The sequence below is a fragment of the Callorhinchus milii genome, unplaced genomic scaffold, assembly GCF_018977255.1.
Source record: "Callorhinchus milii isolate IMCB2004 unplaced genomic scaffold, IMCB_Cmil_1.0 Scaffold9, whole genome shotgun sequence".
In the NCBI taxonomy this organism is placed as follows: Eukaryota; Metazoa; Chordata; class Chondrichthyes; order Chimaeriformes; family Callorhinchidae; genus Callorhinchus; species Callorhinchus milii.
The window spans coordinates 4,011,030-4,036,976 of NW_024704750.1; the positions used below are offsets into that span (position 1 = coordinate 4,011,030).

A 25,947-nucleotide genomic window follows, 5' to 3' on the forward strand; every position below is an offset into this window, starting at 1 on the left:
ATCTATGAAAGAAATTCTGACTTTTGGAAATGGAAATAGACTATATAATATACAGTACACATACAACCATGTACTAATGCATGTACATGTTTAGATTAACATGTATTAACAATCACACATACTCTTGCTACATAAACACCAAACATGGAAATAGGTATCTATCTACATATATCACGTATCATTGAGATGTCTCAAAGCATTTCACAGAATATATTGTGAAGTGAATTGACTGTATATTTTGAAGGGCAAAACATGGCGGGTGATGGATTGAGTGACCAAATATTTTTATAAGAGATTATTAGCCCCGGAAAGTGATCTGGCAATCGACTAACAACCGGTTTTCTACTTACCGCTAGGAAAACAGAAGCATTTGGAGTAAGGAAACTTAGCTAAGATTTTGCCCCGCCCAATATAAAGAAGTATACCTGATTAAAAAATGCATACTGCACTAAGTTTCTGACTTCAAAACACTAATAACTTACAAATACGCAAATTACACCATCAGATTTATAAATGTAGATGTAAGTAAGAATGAATTTCGAATTCCCTATTATGTTTTTTGTGCTTAAAGACAGACACGACATCATAAACTGAAATGAGACTACTATTCCCTGTGGGGCTTATTTAAAAACAAAAGAGTTAGCAATTTACATTCCCAACAGCCTGAACTCAAGTGTTCCTTTGCGATTTGAGCTTTCCTCTCGACCAAGGAGGTCGCTTAGAAAAGGGAGAAACTATGTACAATTTATATACAGAGTGAATTAAAAGTTCTTACTCGTAAGTCTATATGAGATGTTCAAACTGCATACCATGTAGACGTTTACACATATCAACTCGATGACAAAAACGTTCACAAACACGGTGAATGACATCTGCTGTAATAATAGCTGTGTACTCTTCAAATGTTATCTTAAAAAAAATTTAAATCTCTATAAGTAAGGACTTCTGATCCACCCTTTGTACACACATATATGTATATATAAAATCTTTGTAATATATAAATCTTTCGATTTGAATTTCTGTGTTGGCTAAGATCTCGTCATCTCTGTCAAAACGGTACCAAATAATGGTATGTTTATTTCTGCAATCTATTCTGTTGCAATCCCCATATAAGGCCCCTTTATATGGAGATTGCACACAGAGATGACTGGTTGAATTGATGATGCTGGTGAGTCAGGTCCTTGGAAAAGGGGTCACTGATCTTTGCAGAATGAATGAAGACAAAAGAGATGGGCAAGCCATAGAAATCTTCCTGCAACACCTTAAGTACTGCAGTAGTATGCTACACTACTGTACTGTACGTCCGAGTTTTAAATTTGTCTTCTTTGTTCAAACGAAATAGATGCATTTTTAGAGCTTGTTTTACACGACCGAGTCGTTGCAGGGTACGAATATTGAGCGTGCGGTTTATAAGCCACGACTTTTTGCGGGGCAGTTGCCGGGCGCAATTGACCGCCGCGCTTCGCCCACAAAAACGCGCAGTCAATCCACTTTTTTGGCGATACATTCCGCGCAGTGCTTTTGAGACGTCTCAAAAGGCGCTGTATCAAAGGCAAGGATTATCATCAATTATTATCATTAATAACTTGATTGATTGATTGATTGATTAAAAGAATAATGGAAAGGATTAAAACGACACAATTCGCCCACTGTCTCCTTCCCCCTCTCCCTGCACAATTGCTTCCCTGTGTTTTTTTTTGTGTGGGGGTAAAACAAAACACACACCCTTATAAGATGCCATCCACCCACACACACGCCTTTGTTCTCGCTTTGTCCCTCTGAGAGTCAGTCTCTGGTGCTTCGCCCCTGTGCTGGTGGCCCAAGTGATACCTGGAAGAATAATTCTATTTTATAAACCACCCCCCCCCCCCCACCCCTCTCTGGCCCCCTGTCCCCCTGCCCATACAATAACACACTCTTGCACTCACAGGTACATGCATCTGATATTGATTATACAAAACGACAAGAACCCTATTACTCTGCAATGTTTGCGTACAGTATGGATCCAATAGACTTCTAACTAAAGAGCATGTTTTTTTCTGCAGATGCGGCAGAAATAAAGTCGCACACCAGCTCTAACATACTGCATACACACCAGCTCTAACATACTGCATACACACCAGCTCTAACATACTGCATACACACCAGCTCTAACATACTGCATACACACCAGCTCTAACATACTGCATACACACCAGCTCTAACATACTGCATACACACCAGCTCTAACATACTGCATACACACCAGCTCTAACATACTGCATACACACCAGCTCTAACATACTGCATACACACCAGCTCTAACATACTGCATACACACCAGCTCTAACATACTGCATACACACCAGCTCTAACATACTGCATACACACCAGCTCTAACATACTGCATACACACCAGCTCTAACATCAGGATACATATCAGCAATGCATCGGACAGGGCAATTGGTGAAACGTTACATTCATTCATCACAGGCTCTCACAATGCAAGAACACAGGTGCAATCTTGCTATCATAATATATAACATAAATACACAATATATGCATACAATCAAATAATATATATACACAGTATACACGAAAATATATATATATATATTAGTATACATCATATAAAACAATATTAACAGTCCTGTGTATCCATATTAATATGTTCTATGTGCATTACACAAATGGGGCTGCATGTGCTGTGTGTGTGTGTGTGTGTGTGTGGGTGTGTGTGGGTGTGAGGTGCTCCTGGTCGTGATGGAGTGAAGCAATGGGTTGGGAGTGAGAGTTCCTCCTGACGCCGCCTGATCTCACCGTCCTTCCTCCCTCTTTGTGTAGTGAGGAGGTGTCTCCTCGCTCTCTGCCGCAGGACACACACCACACACAGCCATGTGTTGTCCACCCAAACCACAGGGTAGTCAGCAACCACCCAACTCCTCCACCCAACACAGCCTCACCCCCCACACACACCCACACACACACCCACACACACCCACACACACACCCACACACACACCACACATACATACACACACACACACCCACACACACACACCCCCACACACACACCCACACACACACACCCCCCCCCACACACACACACACCCACACACACACCCACACACACCACACACACACCCCCACACACACACACCCACACACACACACACACACACACACACCCCCCACACACACACACCCCACACACACACCCACACACACACACCCACACACACACCCACATACACACACCCCCACACACACCCACACACACACACACCCCCACACACACACACCCACACACACACCCCCCCCCACACACACACACACCCACACACACACACACACACACACCCCCACACACACCCACACACACACACCCCCCACACACACACACCCACACACACACACCCCACACACACACACACACACACACACACCCCACACACACACACACACCCACACACACACACCCACACACACACCCCCCACACACACCCACACACACACCCACACACACACACACCCCCACACCCACACACACCCCACACACACACACACACCCCACACACACACACCCCACACACACACACCCCCCACACCCCCCCACCGCCTGTGTGTCTCCAGCCTCCACACCCCCCCCTCCCAATCCCCCCACCGCCCTCGAGCAGCTATTTGCTCCTTATGTGATATCCTTTTTTTTTAAAAAAAAAGAAATGGAATTGACATATGTGGGAGAGGCAGAGCGTTGCAACGCCTTCTGCAGTGTGAGATCATTCGTGCAGGAGACTCCCCATCACTGCTGAACATCACACAGCCTGAAGTTTATCGTTTGGAGGGGCTACATTTTTTTTCTCCCCATCTTTGTGTGCAATTATTTCTCTCTCCGTATACAGCGCATCGACTTTACTTCGGATAAAACGTGGGTAAGGGTGAGATGTTCCCCACACAGGATAGATAGACAGACAGATAGATAGATCTACAGATAAATATATATATAGATAGATCCACAGATAGATAGACATATAGATAGATCTACAGATAGATATATAGATAGATCTACATATATATATATATAGATAGATCTACAGATATATATATATAGATAGATCTACAGATATATATATATATAGATCTACAGATATATATATAGATAGATCTACAGATATATATATATATATATATATATAGATAGATCTACAGATAGATAGACATATAGATAGATCTACAGATACATAGATAGACAGATAGACATATAGATAGATCTACAGATAGATAGATAGACAGATAGATCTACAGATAGATATATAGATAAATCTACAGATAGATATATAGATAGATCTACAGATAGATAGATATATAGATAGATAGATCCACAGATATATATAGAGAGAGTCAACTCGTTGTCTTGAGCAAGCCTTGGTCCAAGGTGCTTTCTTCCCCCCCCCCCCCCCCCCACACCCCCACCCCAATAATTTTGTTTTTTTGGAAGCAAAGAAAGGGAAGCGTTTTGAACATCTGAGATGAAATTTCCAACGGAATCGTCGAGAAAACAAGCGAATCGTGACCCCCCAGGTTTGTACATGCAATGCAGTAAAAAAAAATATGTATTTTTGCTGATGTGGGAATATTCGTGTGGGCTGAGCTATTTGGTGACTGTCCACTGGCATTTAAGGGATTTGCACACACAAATATATATATATATGTATACATATATATGCATCTATGTGTGTACAGTATATATAAGATAAATTGATGGGAGAGATTGTCTGGACAATTACTTGAGCGAATGATGAATGTTCTTAAATACCAAACCTTTTGCTGACTTCGCCCTTATTTGCTGTGTGGGGGGAACGCGTTTTAAAGGGGCTTTTAGATTCCATATCCAGTCAAATATATTTGTGTGTGTATGTGTGTGTGTGTGATTAGTTACTAGTGCACTTTTAATTGAATGGTTGTGTATCCCCGTGCAGTTGAACTGTATTCCATAAGCTTTCCAGTATGGGATCACTTTGATTTTGAATTCTCATTCATTTGCCAATCGATAGATATGCTGGGAACATGAATTATTTTGTTCCCCCCCTCTCTCTCTCTCTCTCTCTCTCTTTCTATCTATCTATTTATTTTCCCAATTGTGAATCAATTCCCACAAATAGATCTATTCCCCTCCCTCCCTCTCTCTCTCTCTCTCTCTCTCTTTCTATCTATGTATTTTCCCAATTGTGAATCAATTCCCACAAATGGATCTATTCCCCTCCCTCCCTCTCTCTCTCTCTCTCTTTCTATCTATGTATTTTCCCAATTGTGAATCAATTCCCACAAATAGATCTATTCCCCTCTCCCTCTCTCTCTCTCTCTCTCTCTATCTATGTATTTATTTTCCCAATTGTGAATCAATTCCTGCAGATGGATCCCTTTCCGCAGCTGATCCGGATAGGTTTGCCTCAATGCATTAGAGAGAGCTATCTCAACCAGCACACCAGCTGTTAAAAAAAATACCCGCAGTCTATTGCGGAAACATAACAATTTTGTTTGGGGGGGAGGGAAGGGGGAGAACATAACGGGGGTAAAAAAAAAGAGATTTCTTGCACTGTTGTGTTCCATTGTGTCTCAGCATCTCATCGTGCAAAATTATATATTTATTGCTCCCTTTTTTTTATAAAAAAAAGAGAAATATATATCTGCACAGCATCTCTAACTTACTGGTCGTTGAACCATTGCAGAGGGGATTTCTGTGAAGCCATTTGCAGGGTTAGGGAACACAAATACAGGAATGTTAACACATGCATTTTGTGCTAATAGCTTATGGTTAAGAAGAACTTAGGTGGAATGGATCAATAGATGTACAATATATTACCTTAATCACTTTCAGAAGCACCGCCCTGCATATAAAAAAATAATGCCTCGATGGCATCAGAATGAAATAGTGGGGTGACAATTATTCCCAAGCTATCTGTTGATTTGCATCTGCCAAACCACCAACACTCTCCTCACCCTGATCTCAGGTTCCCTGTGTTTGTGGGAACCACAGTAAGGCATCTGTCCAAATAGACTGTAGTAAGTTAAAGCTTCTGCCACTGGATAGGCGATCAATCAATTCTTGCATTGCACAATACAATGTACCAGCGCAGTGTTATAAATGGGTTCTTGTTTGCCCCGAGAGGGAGTGTGGGCAGGTAACTGTTTTGCCCTTTCCTGGCAAATTGACCCTTTTCGAAACTTTCCTACTTAAATTGCTAAGTGCACCACAGACAGAGAGAGAGAGAGGGAAGGCAGGGTGGAGGAATAACTCACAGCAATGCACTTGCTTACTTGTTTCTTTCAAATGCATGCATTAAACAGGTATTTAAAATAGAGTGAGATGTGACCTATGGAAAATGATAAAAACTGCTCAGCTTCGTGTCTGGCATATCACGAATGGCATTTGGATGAGAGACACAGAGTATGCGTCGAGGTGACTTCCATCCCAAGGAGCTCATTCTGTTATATTAGTTGTTGGGAGACTTTGCGACAAGAAAGAACCAAACTGCAGAGATGGCATTTGTAAACCCTGATACCTCTTCCACCAAAGGGTGTTTGTTTCCCCCCCAGAAAGAAATTGTGTGCAAAGAAGGTAATCCACCTGACAAGGAATTCCCATCAGACATACAGGCTATAAAACTGCAGGGCACACAGTAACACGTTTGCTTACAAAGCATATCCAAACCAAATATGTACTGCATGCCTGAATTTGCAAAGGGTGGGCGTTTTTTCTGTTAGCCAGGAATCATCCTGGTGTCAGAGTCAGGGAAGAAATGGTTATTTATCTCAGTTTAAGGATATTGTCAAGAGACACAATATTTCGGCTCAAGGCAACTCAAGCCTGGATTGGTGAACAGCTGATGGGAGCCATTCACTCCATATTCGGTTAGGAAACGAACAAGGATTTCCCATTGATTGTCAATGCCCCCCTCAGCTTCTTAAAGGTCCACGGTGAAAAATATATAATCAAGATGAAGCACAATTGTGGGTTCTCTCTCTCTCTCTCTCTCTGCCAATACAACTATTGTTGTCCTGCTTGTAACCTTGTGTAGCGTGTGTTTAATTGGTGGCATTAGCAAGCGCTCTGGCGCCTGGGCGAGGGGCGCTGTATAAATGCAAGTCGTTGCTGTTGTTCTGAAGGCTCTGCTTTCATCTTGCAGTTGCGGTGGCGGTTCAGACCGCTGCGCAGGCCTGCGACCCTAAGGGTAACGGTCACTACCCTATGCCCAGGCTCTCCATCTCCTCCAGAACCACCATGGTAGCCAGCATGGACCTTGTGCCCCAGTCATCGCCCACAGTGATGAAGTGGAAGACCGTGCTGGCCATCTTCGTGGTGGTGGTGCTTTACCTCGTGGTCGGAGGCACCATCTTCAGAGCCTTGGAGAAACCTTTCGAGAGCAAGCAGAAGAACACGATCGCCGTGGAGAAATCAGAGTTTCTTCGAGCTCATCCCTGTGTGACCCCCATGGAACTCGACATACTGATTCTGGTAAGAGTATGCGTGAACAGCAGGTGTGCGCATGTGTATCAACTGTATGCTTAGAATGTACACCTGTGTGTAAATAGCATCAATCAGATACTGTTGTGTTTAAGTTGTCTTTTTCTTTGATAAAGGCAGATGGATTAAACATAGGAATATGAGAACATAGGAACAGGAGGAGGCCACCCAGCCTCTCGAGCCTGTTCCGCCATTCTAGTAGATCATGGCTGATCTGTACCACAACTCCAATTACCCGCATTTGCCCCATTATTCCTTGATACCCTTACCTAACCAAAATGCATCCACCTCAGCCTTGAAAATTTGAATGGATCCAGCAAATGCTTAGTACTCGACTGATAGACAAATTGCAGGATAACGTTTTATAAATATGTGTAGCATTTCGGAATGGCCGCGATATGAGAGGGAGAAATTGATCACAAATCTCCAAAACACGTTTCATTTTACACATTACACATGTTTCACTTTGGATGTAGATCCTGACTTACCACACAGTTATAATGTATTGAAATGGTTTCTACGTCAATTGGGTTAATGGCCTGTAAACAGCACACATGCTACACCATCTCCAGTCCATTGAGAAAGTGGCTTATTTGTGGCTATAAATACAAAGCCCGGCTTCCCAATCAAGTGTTAAGACTTTCATACAAATCAAATCAACCAGCAACCGTGAGCAATGATGGCACATAACATGTAATAGTAAGATTATTATACAGTTTGGGACACAACATGTGTATGCGACCGCCAGGATGGTGGAAGGTAAACTGGATGGACTTTGGTCTTCTTTCATCTAACAATTCTTATGTTCTTCTGTTAAAAAACTAATATAATTGCTGGCAAAATATCTGTTCAAGAAGAATATCAAATGTTACAAAATTAGGACAGATTGGTCACTTGTAGAAAGGCTATTTTAAAAGTATAGTTTCTGAATGTGTATTTTTATATATAACTTGGATGGTTGCGAAGGAAGTTTTTTTTTAACCATTTGTAACAAACTTGCTGTGCATTATTTTAATACACTCACATAACTTTGTTACAGTAGATACTGTCAGTTGAATAAGATTGGAATGTAATCATTGATGTTGTATTGCTAAGCAGGATCTTATTTGTGTTCAGGAAACTGCAATTAACTTATTAACATTCTGTCATTTCTCTCCAGCATGCAATTGATGCTCTTAGTGCTGGGGTGAGTCCTGTGGGTAACTCGTCTAATAACACAAGTCACTGGGAGCTTGGCAGTGCCTTTTTCTTTGCTGGGACTGTGATAACCACCATAGGTAATTTTTGAAACCTTGTTATCAATATTCATAACCACTTTGGAAAGAAAAAGCGTTTCAGTGCAACAGGTGGATGTAGATCAGTCTAGACTTGAGACTCTGTGATGAAATCTTGCCTCATTCGTCTTTTGGTTTGATTTATGATAACTCTCCTGTCACATATATACAATTAAATCCCTTCTATTAGAGAAGAACATAACTTTCAGGAAAGCCCTTTTAGAACAAAGTATTTCTTGTACGTCCACTCCAGATAATAATAATAATAATAATCCTTGCATACGATATAGCGCCTTATCATGTCTTCGAGACATCTCAAAGCAGTTCACAGAATGTACTGTGAAATGAATTGACTGTAGATTGTGTGGTCGAAACACACAGCAGAAGCCAATTGCGCACGTCAGTGTCCCACAAACAGTCAAGGATTGAGTGACCAAATTGTTATGATTAAGAAGGGATACAAGAGGAAACTGTTCATTCATGTAAATGCAAAACTCTGAACACTGCATGAACTCGAGTTGGGGATGTGTGGCTAGTTTAATGTAAATAGTACGCACCCAATTCATAGCTACTTTTACACTGATTTCCATGAAGGAGATCCAAAAAATCAATATGCTTCGCTTTAAGCTTCAGCCTCTTTGCTGCTTATTATGGTGCTGAGCTTCATCTCTGAAGACCGCTCGAATGATTTTACAGTACATTTGCCTACAAGTACTCAGTCACTACATTTGATGTTAAAATCCCATAAAGCTCTTTGAGGTGTCTCAATAATGAGATAACAAGATATATTAAAACGCGAGTTTTTTTTATTATTAAACATGATATGAAAAATTCAGCACTCTGCACGAGAAGTCAGGCTGGCAAAGCAAAGTAACTTGCCCGGAAAGCAAAGCACTCCACAAAGTAGGTAATATTCACAGCTTTGATGGGAATCTAGAAATGAACAAAGCATCCGTTTCCTGGTCATACAGTTACTCATGACCAATTTCATTCTTGTTATGGAATAATGAGATGAAATGAAATAATGAACTTGAAATGTTAGGTATCCTCAGCAGTGCGGATGGTACACAGCGATATATTGTACCACTTGCCATAAAGGGTGATCCTTCTGATAATATTCCACCTGGACCAAGGGACTTGTCGTTGTAGTTAGTTCTGAAATGGCTCAGTTTATTGTTCTCCATTAAGGAAATAGGGTGATCCAGACTTGGACTTCTCCATAACCACTGCACATTTTCTGTGAAATTAATAATCTAATAATATAATCCTTGCATTTGATATATGAACAAAATAATGCCTTGGCTCTGTGAATTATGTGAGATGTATTTAACAAGTTTGCGTTTGCCCACAAAATACAGTCACTACACCCCAGTAAATCCTATGAAGTGTTTGAGATATCTCCCCGATGTGAAAGGCACTATAGTATATCAAATTACAAGGATTATTTTTTATTATAACCTACAATTGATGCAGTACTGCACCAAAACTTATTTTTTCGTAATCAACTGGAACATACAATGCCCTGAAGTTAGATAAATGGTGTCCTTGAAGATACCTATCAAGGTTTGTAAGCATTTTTAGCTGCAGAAGAAAATCTATGTTGTAATTAACTATATTGTAAATTGATTCAAGAGAGCATAATTCAGTGAAAATAAACTCACAATAGCACAACCGTTAATCTCTCTATTTCATACAAATGTGATTTGTTAATTTGCCACAGCAATTATATTTTGATAAGTAAAGTATCAAAATTTAATCCATTGCCTCCTTTAAGGCATGGCTCAAGACCCTCCTTTTTGACCATGCCTTCAGCCATCCTCCTACCTCTCTGCTCTCCCTCATCCCCACCCTGGCCCCCCCCCACCCCGCTCAGGTCCTAATCCCCGACTGTTCAGCGCCTTGATACGTTCTCCCGACGTGAAAGGCGCTTTACAAATGCAATTTTGTTGTTGTGATAAATTAGATCCAATTAACATATTGCAATAATGCCAATAGCAAAACCGATACAACCTACACATTTTGTAGAAACAGCATTTACAGTTCATGAATAATTAAAGATTAATTCCTATATTTTGTTTCATATGCAGGAAAGGACAATAATAAAACATTAATAACAAAGCATATTGGCATAATCTAGTTAGATATTACTTCAAACCATCAACCTCTGAAAGGTTTTTTCTGGTATATCACTAACTCTGCTGACTGAATTTTCTTGATGTTTTTGAACTCTCCATTATAGATTAGAAGGTGCCAAAGCGACAGAATCTAGGCAGAGAGACGGGCATTTGGTAAAAAAAAAATTGGTCATTTTCAATCTACGACTGTCTGTGGGACATTGCTGTGCGCAATTGGCTGCCGTGTTCGCCCACAAACATACAGTCAATTCACTTTACAGTGTATTCTGTGAAGAGCTTTGGGACGTCCTCCCGACTTGAAAAGCGCTATATCAAATGCAAGGATTATTATTATTATTATATTATTATTGTTAGGGTCTCCAGCTAGAATTTTAACTGGTTGTCAGGGAATGAGCACCACTAAATGAATGACTTGCCCTGGTGAAGGGCATTTTTGGATCAAACCATCATTCAAACAGAAAGAACCACATAATTAACAAAAGCCTGTTGTGGGATCAGTTGTAAAAAAACAATGAGATAGAGCCAAAAGTTATCTATATTGGCTTAATTGATTACTGTTGGTTCTTCAGCCAGGCTTTAAAATTGAGTGCATCTTTCATGTAAATCTCTAGAAATGTTTTAACAGACAACAGGATCAAATTTGCAATATTCTTATGACAGGATTCCTTAATAAGGATTTCGATATGGATTCCCATTTAACTGTGGGAACGCCACTCCTTCTCCATCTTCAATTGTACCTGAAGACCTTCCTCTTCGACCGTGCTTATGATCAACTCCCCTTTCCCCTAGCTCGGCATCATGCTCCACCACTGACACGCGATCTGCGACCCTACCCTGCGTGAGGGGTGCTATATAAATGCAAATTGTTGTTGTTGTTTCTGCGGGCAGGGATTGGGGCTCAGTTGGGTGCAATCATTGACCAAAGTAATAAATAAATAATAATAATATTTCTTCCATTTGATTTAATACTTCATCACGTCTTCCATGCGTCTGAAAGCACTTCACAGAATATACCGTAAAGTGAATCGACTATATTTTATGCGCGAAGCATTCGGTGGATCACAATCTGATTTTGAATGGAGTTTCCTTGGGTCAGTGGAATTTCTAATGGAGTTCCTCAATAAAGAATCCGATTAAATTTATATTGCACTGCATATTGAGTCCCAAATAGTTGTTCATGAGAATAGAGCAGTTTGCTAACTATCAATGCACTAGTCTGTGTTTGATATTACAACCCAGAAACGTTTTTCTATGTTTATTTGACAGGATACGGGAATATTTCGCCCAGCACTGAAGGAGGCAAAATATTCTGCATTTTGTATGCAATATTCGGGATCCCTCTCTTCGGTTTTTTGCTGGCAGGCATTGGGGATCAGTTGGGCACAATCTTCGGAAAAAGTATTGCCAAAGTGGAGAGAGTGTTCAGAGTAAGTGTAAACACAGATACGATTTGTTGTAATTGCATTGCTCTGTATTTACAGTGAACGTTACCTATATAAGCACCTGTATGGACCATAATCAGGTAGAGACCTTCAATTTTGATGTGCTTGCAGTCACCTTACCCCTCCCTCTCCCTCTCCCCCTGACTTGGCGACAGACTCCACCACTGTCAAGGGTTCCGGGACTCTATTCGGCATGAAGGGTGCTATATAAACGCAAGTTGTTGTTGCTGTAGGTAATTCTCGAAATTTGATCCCATTAACAAAACCATCTCTCCAAACCCAATCTTTGGAAATGGAATCAAACTCACTATTGAGTTTGCATTTTCTCAAATTGTACACCTTATGTTCAGCTGCAGGGAGCTACAGTAGATTTCAGTTCAGAAAGGAGTTCTCTCTTTTTAGTTGCTAACTGAATCAAAGTAGTCCAATTTAGTTCCCAGTGGACAGAAGCCTAAAATGTAAAGATTGGCATTATTCCCAATTTTAGGGCAACCAATGCAATAACAATGAAAGATTAATATGTGCTTCACGCTAAGAGCAAACATTGTAATAAAAATTAATTTCTTTATGGTGAAATTGTAATTCTGCCTTTGAGTTTTCTCTACATGAAAGTGGCTGAAAGTTACCACTAGAATTGATTAATGCTACGTTTTTACTAATGATTTACTGTGAAGCCTGGAATGTTTAACTGTGGACAGAGGCAATGTGAATCATGCTGCCCTCTGATCCAGTCAGCGATCACCGAGAAAAGGCGAGTTTGGAGCAGTCTGGTTAAGGTTGATCAATGAATCAAATTGAGCTTTTCTCAGCCTATAGTTCATTGCAATTGCAAGAGGCCAGGTGGTCTTTTTGATAACCCAAGAGTTTTCAAGCCATCATATATTAATGTCATAAAGAGCTAATTGTGCGAGTGGATATTTAACATTAAGTGGGTCTCTTCCAAATCTGGAACTCTGCCCTTGTGCTAAGCTGTGCCTCAGCTGTTCATTTGATAACTGCCCGATGCGATATAATGAGCAGGAAGTTTAAATTAAACTTCCTTTTCCACATCGCTCTTCCATTAGTCGCTTCCAGCCGTATAAATCTAGCACAGTTGTACACTGGACACTAATGAGAGTTAACAGTTAACCTTTAGATCAGCTCAGAGCTATAAAATATGTGACATGGCCATTTACTGCTAAACAAACAACAGCATCTTGCATTTAAATAATGGTGGCGATGTGATAACGCTCTTCACATAGGTAGCATCTAAGTATTTAAATAAAGCTATTTGATTTGAAAAATGCAGAATAATACAATAGTTGTACAGAATAATAATAATGATCCTTGCATTTGATAAAGTGCTTATCACATCTTCGAGACGTCTCAAAGCGCTTCACAGGATATACTGTAAAGTGAATTGACTGTGTATTTTTATGGGTGAAATGTTGCAGCCAATTGCGCACAGCAGTGTCCCACAAACAGTCGTGGATTGAGTGACCAATTTATTTTTTTGAATGAATTATTACCCCCGGAAAACCGATCCGCTGATCGACTAACAACCGGGTTCCTACTTACCGCTAGGTAAACAGAGGCGTGTGGAGTAAGGAAACTTGCTTATAGCTTGTAGTCAATGTGTAGCAACAAAACATAAAATATTCTTATATTAATTCCTTAAATCGATGGTATTATAACAGATCTGCTCAATATCTTACACTCAGTGAATCAGATTACCTGAGTTGAATCCTCGGATCCCTTCTGATGGCAATGAGCTATTGATCTTCCCTGTAGTTCGAATTGTTTGATTTAAAGATGCCAAAGAATATATTTGCTGAATCTACGGCGATGAACCTCTGTTGTAGCTAAACATAGGATATGGTTAAGTCACCATTCTTTTTTTTTTGATGCCTTGCATTTACCCCCTCTCTCTGATAGCAACAAAATCAAAAGATTGAAGAGGAAACATGCATAACAAATCCTGTTTCCTAAGAGAGCATTTGACGTACATAGCAATATGGAGAGCTCATTCTTGTGGAGAATACCCAAGGGCAAAATTAGGCTTAACAGGAGGCTAGTGAGGAGAATACCGTGCCCTTGTCTCCAAGTTCTGCCATTGAGCCAGGGTGGCCAGTCATCAGCAGTGCCTTGGAGTACCACAGACCAGCCTGGCTCAGGAATTGGACTACCGAGACTGTCACAAGGGATTGACTCAACTTCAACATTTGGTTTCATTAGTTAAAGCGATTGTCCACCTGACGTGAAAGGTGCTATACAAAGGTAATTTTTTTGCTGTCTTAAACCTGGTCTGATTTTTTTTTCAGAAGAAGCAAGTGAGCCAAACCAAAATTCGAGTCATCTCCACAATCCTTTTCATTCTAGCGGGCTGCCTTGTCTTTGTGACTATCCCAGCATTTATTTTCAAGCACACGGAAGGTTGGACAACATTGGAAGCTCTCTATTTTGTTGTTATCACCTTAACAACTGTAGGATTTGGTGACTACGTAGCAGGTAAACAATGTGTTGACTTTGGGGAAATCACTTCCACTGTAAAGTTCACTACAATGAAATTACAATTGGCAATATTACAAGATGCTGAACTCATCACAACAAATTTACCTTTTAAAATCTCTGTTATGCCAACAAAGTAAATTTCCCCAGAAGAACAGTCGTAAAATATGATTAAAATATAGTATCAAAAGAAATATTGTTTATGTAAGTTTGCTTCATTCATTTACTTGAATAGCTGAATTCATATTTATTTCGATTATTTCCGATCCATTTAATGTGATTACAAAGGGGCTGAAGTTCTTTGGCATCATATGAAAGTCCTGTAGGTTACAGAACTCAGTTTCACTTTCAATCAGAGATATGGAGGCATAACCAAAGCAGCTATCAATGGTTGATAACATTAAAAATTCAAGGTTTGCAGGTTATTTCCCTTGTTAATTTATGGCACTTGGCTTATCATCATCAGTAAAATTGCAGAGCAGAACCAATAACCCTGTAATATCTGAATATTTCTATTTGTCTGGGAGAATTGCAATGAATTCTAACTATATGGGACTAGAATTATTACTTTGTTTGTCTCGATACAGGGAGTGAAATAGATCAAAGCTTTTAAGCATGATTTTGTTGGGACCAGATTGCTGGTAAATTACTGTATTAACTGTAGCTCATAAATCATTTATATATTTTTTCTGGCAGTGCATCACGACAATAACTTGGATCGTTTGCATGAAATATTTATGCAGATGTGAAAAGTCTACCAATGGATAGCCTGTGAAAGTCACTCTTCTGGAGATGGGACAGACAAACCCCTCTCTCCCCTCACACCCTCAATATAAATAGCATCCGCTTTCAGAAATATCTAAATCCATTATAAATATACCACAGAACTTCATGTTATTCAAATAGCTGCTGCCCTGGTGAACGGAGTGTGATATTTTTGTGTGATAATTCGCAACAGCATTTGAGGATTATTATTGATCTTGCCATTTCACTACGAGACCAGAAAATACATTTCTGATCGGCTATTCCTCTGCTCTTTTGAAAACACATTTTTTCCCCCCCGTTTAGCTTCAAAAACAGAACTTGATCGATTTTGTTGCAATCAAAATCCACTTTGATGGCAACATTTTAAAAAGACAATAACCAAGTAATCTCAATTGTCGCGTCACCACAAAAAGCGTAGCAAATGATTTAACTTGGACATGTTGTTGAGGTTGTCCAACTCAGCCGATAGCTTGGGATGAGCTCAAGTCACAGCCAGAAACCTGGGCCTTTGCAGACATTGTTTGCGCAGCTGGCAGCCTGAAAGCCCATGATTTGGAAATAATGAGAGTCCCGGCTGATCTTTGACAGGGAGAGCATTGTATTACACGCTATCCCCTGCGATTGTGGCATTAAGAAAGCCTGTGGAACATACTTTAAGATTCGTCACTCTTCTTACATCATGTCTTGTTTATTCTGCGATCGTTTTGTTAATTTGGAAAAGCGTTATTTTATTGCGGGGATAATGACGCGGGCAGGCAGTTAATAATAACTTAACTGTGGGCTGAGAGCCTGATGGGGCTTCTCCAAGCTCAGCCCAGCTCGTTTGTCAAGTCCACAGCATCACACGCACAGTGATGGCAGAATTAATTTGTTCACACATATGACAGGTGTAATTCGCGGGTCTTAGGCACTTGTGAATCTGTCGTCACCACTGTCCTACTTCCACTTGGCTTGCGAGATGTCTTGTCTCAGATTTATTCTTTTTTTAAAAAAAAAAATCTTTTTCTACCCATGTAAAAAAAAATGCAGAATTATATATTTTTTCGAAACCACCTCAGAGCGTAACAGAGCTTCTTCCTGTAGGAAGTCCAACTCTCGGTCAATATTTCAAATTGCAAAGTACTTGTGTGCGACTAGCCTTGTCATTAAATAGATTATATAACGCATATAAATCATATGTGAATGATTGAAGGAGCAGGTCGCATATAGAAGGAAGAAACTGGCACAGGTATCAATAAAATGTGAGAGGAAACTATAATGGCCACAAAACAGAAGGGCTTGTGGCCTATCTTTTAAGCCGGCAAAGCAACTATTTGTACTACAGAGGATCACAAAAATATTGTTACTGCAGTGAATATATATATTCCCTATTAAATTTTAGATTGAAAGCACTGATTTTCCCCAGGGGTGGCCCTGAGTTTGATGGCCTTGTGTCCGTTCGTTGCAAAGCAAATATCTGAACTAGCTAGCTCACTCATCCATACCGTCAACTAATGCTGTTCTCTATGTTCTTGAGCTGATTTCTTTTCAGTACTCACGGCATGACCATCGCTCACATTGTTCTGTGTTTCGGTCCAAAAAACCCAGTGCCCTGATTATAATATAATATAATCCTTGCATTTGATATAGCGCTTTTCACGTCGGGAGGACGTCCCAAAGCGCTTCACAGAACACACTGTAAAGTGAATTGACTGTATATTTGTGGGCAAACGCGGCAGCCAATTGCGCACAGCAATGTCCCACAAACAGTCGTAGATTGAAAATGACCAATTTATTATTGTTTTTGGTTTTGGAGGGATTATTTCCGACGTGAAGGGTGCCAGACAAGTGTAATTTGTTGTTCATTTTATGTTATAATTGTTATGATTGTTACTGCAGCTGTTGGGTAAAAAAGGGTGACTAAAACTTGTTGAACAGTGAAAATTAACCTGCAGTGTTCCAGTACAAATGCATGATAAAAAGCCATTTAAAAAAATGACGTCTTTATAAAATATGTACACTTTGCTCTGTGTGACCTTTAACTCAGGTGGAGACATAGATATCCATTACCGAGAATGGTATAAACCCTTAGTTTGGTTCTGGATTCTAGTGGGTCTTGCCTACTTTGCAGCAGTCCTCAGCATGATCGGAGACTGGCTCCGTGTGATATCCAAGAAAACCAAGGAAGAGGTAGGACGCCACTCTTAATGTTGGAAAAAACATTGTAAGATTGACATACTAAATTGGTAATGCAAACAAAACTAAAGTAAAACTGAGCTTGCTGCAGTGTTTTAAATAACTGTGGTTGATTCAATAACGTTGTAAAGTTAACTTACCAAAGGAGAGTACGTCCCTCATAAGACCCCTGTCATCCCTTGTTGCACATTAATAATAATAATAATAATCCTTGCATTTGACATAGCACCTTATCACTTCTTTGAGACGTCTCAAAACATTTCACAGAACGTACTGTAAAGTGGATTTACTGTTATTTGTGGGGGAAATGCTATTGGATTTGAGGATGCTGAATAAATATATAAATAATAATATAACAACACCTCTTTCACTTGTGGGACCTGGGTTCAAATCAGCCTAGACAAAAGAAATTAAACTCTCTTCCTTCCAATTGGAGTTACGAGATGATCATTATCCGTTCACACAGTCTCAATTTAAATCCTCGGAGACGTAAGCCCAGAGGAAACTGTTTTCCTACAGTAGTTAGTACAGATGGCACTCATTAACATTGTTTTTTTTCTTTGGTGACAGAGATCACATTATTAATACTTTGCTTTGATCAGAAATTAATTACTTTTCCTATAGTATTTGTCACAATATTATTCCTATAAGTTTTAATTATCATTTTAAATACCAAGGAGGTAAAAAAACACAGATTGTGATATTATCACCGGTGATATTACCACATGCTGCAGTTTTCCATCAATGCATGCAAAGAGCAAGGGAAAGCTCCATTACACAGAGTAATGAAGTAAATTGATTCAAATATGTGCTAAGTTTCTACAAATAAATCAGTTAAGATGTTTTTGGCTCTTTGCTTCACTGGTGTTTTCTTGCATGTTGGTTGGGAATTTGTCAATAAGGAAATTCTTCAGGATGATTCCTCACTTGTCAGGAGATTTACAATGAGTGAGAACATCGTGTTATCTGCTGCTCTGACTCTGCCAGGATTAGGATTATAATAGGATTTACCAACAACAAGAGAATTAACTCTCCCCCTCCTCCGCTCCCCCACTTCTTAAAACTAAGTATCTCCAGCAAATGCTAGAACTTTTGAACTCTGCTTCAAGTATCACTGCTTTAAATGTAATAACTGTGGTTGGTTCAATAATGTTGTGAAGTTAGCATACCGAAAGGGAGCCCTTGTTGCATGTCCAAAATAGAGCATTTGCAGATGCTTAGTTTTATATTTAAGACATGTGAGGAGGGGAGTGGTGGTGGGGAGATAGAGCATTGGAGTTGATCAGCCAGGAACAGACTCAAGGCACTGAATGGCCTACACCTGTTCCTACGTATTTGCTAGATATTTAGTTTTATATCTGCTTTACGTCTGCGTTAAAAAATAAACCTCACTTGCTGTGTGCTTGGCAGGTCGGGGAGATCAAGGCTCACGCTGTTGAATGGAAAGCAAACGTACAGGCAGAGTTCAGGGAGACACGGAGGCGGCTGAGTGTGGAGATTCACGATAAGCTCCAGAGAGCAGCGACCATCCGGAACATGGAGCGGAGAAGGCTTGGCTTGGACCAGCGAGCGCACTCCCTGGACATGCTCTCCCCTGAGAAACGCTTGGCGTTTGCCGGGCTGGAGACGGGCCAGTTCAAAACCTCGTCTCAAGAGAGCATCGATGGCAAACCGAACAATCTGCAGCATAAGGAGCAGCAGTACAACGAACACATGCAAGGATCGTCAGAAGACAACATCTACAATAAATTTGGATTGTCAGTGAGAGTGGCCAAGAGGTTCAAAAACAAGGAACTGAAGAAAGAGATACCAGAGGATGTCAGGAAAATTTATGAAACGTTTGCCAATGGTACTTACACTCTGGACGAGGAGAACAAGGAACAGGAGACGGAGAAAGAGTGTAACATGGGTGTCCCAGCAATAACAAATTATATTCAGCACCCGGAAGATGACAGAATGTCCAATGCAACCAAAAATCCAGAGGATAGAAAATTAATCGAGAAAAAGATATGAGATAGGAAATATCTTTCATATCAGATCCGAAAGAAACACTTGGTTAAACAATGCAGAAGATTGTTTTGCAGAGGGTTTTGTTTTTAAATTGCTGGACATGTGCCTTATTATAATTAACAGAAAAAAATCAATGGGAGATCATACATTTCACATGTGCATGATCTACACAAACCTTTTCAGTGGATTTATTGTGCCCCCAATGATATAAGTTGATGTACCAAATATCTTACACGTCAGCTTGCGATTAATCAGTTTTTTGATCTGTGGGAATGTGTTTGAAGTCTAACATAATGTAAATGTGGACCAAAATGAACAAAAAAACCCAGTGCCAGTACCAATGCAGTATACCTTGCTTAAGGAAGAAGAGGGTAGTTCAATGATATGATAATCAGAAGCGCCAAGCAAGCTCCGTGGATGATCATTGCTGCGATGATTCCGACTTCAATGAATTCATTGTGACGGATGGATGTCAAACATTTCTAAACAAACATTTGTTGTAGGGGATCTTGCTCTTTTTAAAAAAAAGAGCAGTTTTTGAGCATTTACTCAACACCTTCTGCGTGAACTCTTTCAAAAATCACAAGGTCGTATTTCTGATACATCGAGTAAGAATTCTGCGGCAGATTAATGCCTTTCCAGAATTGTTGGAGACTCACTTAACAGAGACTGAGGTGTGCATGCCCATAACTTTCTAAGTTTACTACTAAGATTTCTAGGACTGGTCTTGATGATTATTGATTGCACAGGGATCTGAGGGCTCCCTCGGTTCCTGCTTTTACAACATTTCCTACATTAGGTTTTAAAAAAAAATTGGGTGTTTGGGGACTAATATAACGCAAGAAGTAAGTAATACATCAAAAAAAAAGAAAGCATGTTCGTGTCTTTATCTATGATCATTCTCTTCTTGTCTGTGATCTGCGATTCATTTACAGTTAATTCGTAAATGCTTATTGAAAAATGGCATCAATAGAATTAAGACAGAGCCTGGTAAACGAATATTTTTGATCCATGATTTGCCATTTTTGTTATTCCCACATCATTCAAGGCTGGTGTTTGAGCCCTCTCTGCCCTCTCTTTATGTTGGGTTTCTGGTTGTCCTTCAACTGAAGAGGGTGGACAGACAAATCAGGCACTTAACACAGCTCCCTACAGGGGATCAAGATGGACTAAAAGCAGATTCACCCACTTTAGTCAGGCACTCTTTTGAAGAGTCTCAAACTGAGTGTGTGCGGATGGAAAGATCCACACTGTTTGTAACCTGATAGATTTATTTGAGATATCGCTGAAATTCGTGCCTGCAACCATAACACCTTGAAGGGAGTAACTCAATTGCTGCTAAACATGAAATATGTGTTCTTTACAAAGTGGGAAATCAAGAAGTATTCCAAGCATTGGAATTGGTAGAACATCACTAGGCTCAGTGACAAGGCTTTCCGGGTGACGGGTTCCTGATGAAGTTTTTCTAGCAGAGATCCCCGTCGGCATCTTTCTCTATTACTGTGAAGTTGCATAATTATTTTTTATTAAACAAAAAAACCTCAAGAACTTTGAGATGTTTTTTTTCTTTCCTTGAGTCTTTGAGTGATGATGTCGTTTGATGATTGAGGCTGACTGAATACAACTTGTAGATCGCTTCACGACACATCACCAATTAAAGTGGTCGTTATCTTATCTACAGCCAGGTTGCTTGAGTTACTGTCAGTACTGTACAGTGATTTGAGTGGAAAAATGTGCCAAAATGGCAAAATCTTGAGTGGAAAATAATGTTTGTTCTGTTATGCCAAAGGGAATGTGTCACTTCAAGTGCTATGCAAGTTCTTAGTGCAGAACTGATGCAGTTTTTGTTTAACAAAACTATTCACACCGCAATTCTGTTAAAAAACAAACCAAAAGTAAAGGAACGAACTTGCCTCTCAGCCCCCACCCTTTGGAACTCCATCCCACATTCGCTTCACCTCGCTCCCTCCCTCACCTCCTTCAAGGCACATCTCAAGACCCTCCTCTTCGACTGCACCTTCAACCAACCTCCTACCCTCCCTGCCTTCCACCCTCCCTGATCCCATCCCCCTGCTCGGGTTCAAATCCCTGACTGTTCAGCGCCTTGGTATATCCACCCGACGTGAAAGGCGATAAACAAATGTAATTTTGTATTGTATCTTATAGCACCTTATAATATCTCAAAAACACTGCAGTTGTGACGACTGTCAAGTTAGTGACTACTTTTGTGAAAAAAATGTGACAGCCATTTGTGGCAGCAGTGCCCCACAAACATCCATGAGGTCAATGACCAATTAATCTGGAAAGTGGTGAACAAGCAACTGGGAGATAATCCCTTCTCTGTTCAACTGTTGCATTTGTAGGCGAACCTGACAGACAATTTCTGGCTGTTTACAGGTGCAGAAGATGAATCCACTGAATTAAATAATAATAATAATAATCCTTGCATTTGATATAGCGCTTTTCACGTCTTCTAGACGTCCCAAAGCGCTTCACAGAATATACTGTAAAGTGAACTGACTGTATATTTGTGGGCGAACGCAGCAGCCAATTGCGCACAGCAATGTCCCACAGACAGTCGTGGATTGAAATGACCAATTTATTATTGTTTTTGGTTTTGGAGGGATTATTATTAGGCTCTGTGTGGAGTAAGGAAACTTGCCCAAGGTTTCGCCCTCTGCCTGGAATTGAACTCAGGTCTCTCACTTGCAAAGGGAGTGCTCTAACCACTGAGCTACAGGACTCCACAAGATTCACGCAAAATACACAGTCACTGATCTTCACAGTAAATCCTGTGAGATGCTTTGTAACTGCTTTCCGATATGAAAGGCATTCATGAAATCAAGGATTATTATATTATTAATGAATCAGATCAACTCTGAGATTATCTTATTGCCTTCTGCCCCCATCGGGCTACTTATTGGGGCTCCAATACATATTTGTAAGTGGATTAGGCCATCTAAAATATTAACCTGGATTAAAAGAAAGAGATTGCATTACCCAGACTATTGCTCATACCCTTAATGAAGGGTGGAAAGGGGAAAAAAAGGAGCTGTGCTGAATAAACTCGATCCAGTCTCTATACTTTCGTCTTTTCTATTTCGCACTCCTAATTAAATTAGCTCCGCCGACTTGTGTTTTGACAAGAACTAATCTTTGGAGTTAATCTGTGTGTTTTCAAGTAAGTCACCGAACAATCTTTTGTACAAAAGCAAGTCAGACTTCAGTCGCTGGGTTCTCTTTGCGAGTGGGTGGTTCAAGCCCTTGTGACTCAGAAGCCAAAGTATGGAGTTCCGTATTTATTCCATTGATACAGAATTTCGGAGAACCCCCAATAATCCTCCCAATAAAATTGGTCACTCACTCCACAGCTGTCTGTGGGATATCGCTGTGTGCAATGGGGGTCTCGCAAAATACACAATCAATTCACTTTGCAGTTTATCCTGTGAAGCGCTTGGAGATGTCTTGATGTGTTAAAGCACTACATCAAATGTAAGGATTATTATTATTAATGTGCTTCACAGGATCCACTGTGAAGTGTAGTGACTGTATTTTGTATGCAAACACAGTAGGCTATCTGTGCAGAGCGAAGTTCCACAAACTGCCATGACGTCAATGATCAATAGTTGCAAAATCTATGGATTTTACCTAAACCAAGAGAATTTGCTGTTCCTTTATACTCATGATATCAGAGTTAAAATGGCAGACTTGGAGAACTTATATCAAATGCAAGGATTATTATTTTTATTATCTTAGCTCAATTGTAAGGGTAGGAATATTCTGTCGGCTGAAATGCAATGTTTCAGGAATGTTGCATTTGACCACAGGCTCTAAAAAAATTTTTTTAAAATAGATTTTACAAAACATATTTTGCAATGAAAGGTTAAATAATAATAATAAAATAATAATAATAATCCTTGCATTTGATATAGCGCTTTTCACATCTTCTAGACATCCCAAAGTGCTTCACAGAATATACTGTAAAGTGAATTGACTGTATACTTGTGGGCGAACGCGGCAGCCAATTGCGCACAGCAATGTCCCACAAACAGTCATGGATTGAAAATGACCAATTTATTATTGTTTTGTTTTTTTGGAGGGATTATTATTAGGCTCTGCGTGGAATAAGGAAACTTGCCCAAGGTTTGGCCCTGACCTGCCTGGAATTGAACTCAGGTCTCTCACTTGCAAAGCGAGTGCTCTAACCACTGATATTAGGATATTAGGAAAATGACCCGTCTCTGGCTCCCTCTATTTTCTCGCTTTTCTATTTGTTTTCCCTTCCGACACTAACCAATAAATCTCAATCAGCTGAATCCTGATAAAAATTCCAGTATCGTGTAGATCCGTCTCACCAGAGGTACCTTTCCCTACTGTGTGCCTCATGGTTGCTTCCTCACAAACAACCTGAGCATCTGATGCAGGGAAGAAAGGGTGACTGAGCAATATAACTTGCCCAGCAAGACGTCCTTCCTGCTCTCTCTCACACACATTAAAATAATAAGATGTTAATAGCGCAGAAGGAAGCCATTTAGCCCACTGTGCCCCTTGGTGTTGGCTCCCCTGCTCGAGCTTTTTATTTTAGAACAGAAATAGATAGAGTGCCAGCGACTGAAAGGAAATGACAGTCGCCTTGTTGCTGTGACTCACGTTCTTCCATACCTGCTGAAGAGGAGACGTGCTCCAACAGGAGCATCTGCTTTCTGCTTTGTTTCTCGGAAACAACAACAAATTACATTACTATAGGGTCTTTCCCCAAAGTTCTGAGTCACAAAGAAAATCACACACACACAAAATTAAGATGAGTTGATCATGTATAATCAAATATTATACGTGATATATATGATATATATATGATCATGTATATATATGTATATATCAAATATGCAGTCAATTCACTTTACAGCCTATTCTGTGAAGTGCTTTGAGACATCTAGAAGACATGAAAAGCGCTATATCAAATGCAAGGATTATTATCATTATCATTATTATTATTATTATTATTACAAGTGCACAGACAGCATTTAAGCGCTCCGAGACACCGTTCGGCGTGAAGGGGGCTTTACAAATGCAAGTTGTTGTTGTATTGTCCGCAATAACCACAGGCTGTGTTCAGTTCTCACATACTAATCCTATCTAAATCTATTGCAGGTTGCGTTTTCATTGCCCTTGAGGACATTTCACCACTTTTACATCTTTTTTTTTAAAAGAAAATAACTTTTTTTTTAACATACACTTTTTAAAATTATTCTCCTATATTTCCTGTTTCCTTTAAGTCTTTAAAATCATTGGTGCGTTTCCTTTGCGCTGTTCCGACTTGTGGAGGATCAAAATTGTAACGAAAGAAAACAAATAGACGTTAATATTGCAAATATTATTATATTATTATCCTTATTATAGACCAAAGCTTCAAAAGTGAAGTGTTTCATCATTCCAGAGAGAAAAAACAAACACCGAAGTGTGCATCGGAATACTTCAGGCATTGGCTGCGATAAAACATAGATTGCCTGTTTTAGCTCAGCCTGTTGCAAAACATTGATTTTGGAAGGCCTTTTCGTAACCATAGAAACTAAAGGCCACGTTTGAGAAACCGACGGTTTTAACCTTTAAAACATAAAGGGACCTGAGAGCCCTGGTGGAAATGCTCCGCCGGGGTTTGTCAGGCTTCCCAAGCTACGCCGGCACAATACCTTTACTTACCTTCAACCAGAATTCTGAGATCGATCGCGATGCTTCTGAAGTGCCTGCAGATATACCCGGATACATCAGCAGACTGGGGTGCGGTGGGAGCACATTAAGATGCAGATAAATTGAACAATCTGACAAAAGGGGAATTTAATAATAATTATCCTTGCATTTGATATAGTGCCTCAACACGTCTTCGAGACGTCTCAAAGCGCTTCACAGGATATGCTGTAAAGTGGATTGACTGTATATTTTGTGGGTGAAACACGGCAGGTGAATTGCACATCTTTACTGTGAGTGACCCCAGTAACAAGTTGGAAATAGGGGCAATAAGTTTTTATTTGATTTGCCCAACCAAGTGTCTGACACTTGCAGAAACACACCATCACGCTTAAGAGCATCCAAAACAAACAGAGTTCTGTATATCCCATCGATAATGTCAACCTTCTCAACCACACCAACCAGAGTAC

At 40.1% G+C, this 25,947-nt stretch overlaps 1 protein-coding gene across 1 annotated transcript; it reads left to right on the plus strand.

Moving 5' to 3' along the window:
- Positions 1 to 7,291: 7,291 nt before the first annotated feature.
- LOC103185364 (potassium channel subfamily K member 10) lies at positions 7,292 to 20,782 on the plus strand. Its single transcript, XM_007903816.2, has 6 exons — positions 7,292 to 7,495; positions 8,664 to 8,781; positions 12,180 to 12,340; positions 14,656 to 14,842; positions 17,634 to 17,776; positions 19,193 to 20,782. The coding sequence occupies exons 1-6, from the start codon at positions 7,307 to 7,309 to the stop codon at positions 19,793 to 19,795; spliced, it is 1,401 nt and encodes a 466-aa protein (XP_007902007.2). The 5' UTR covers positions 7,292 to 7,306; the 3' UTR covers positions 19,796 to 20,782.
- Positions 20,783 to 25,947: the final 5,165 nt, after the last annotated feature.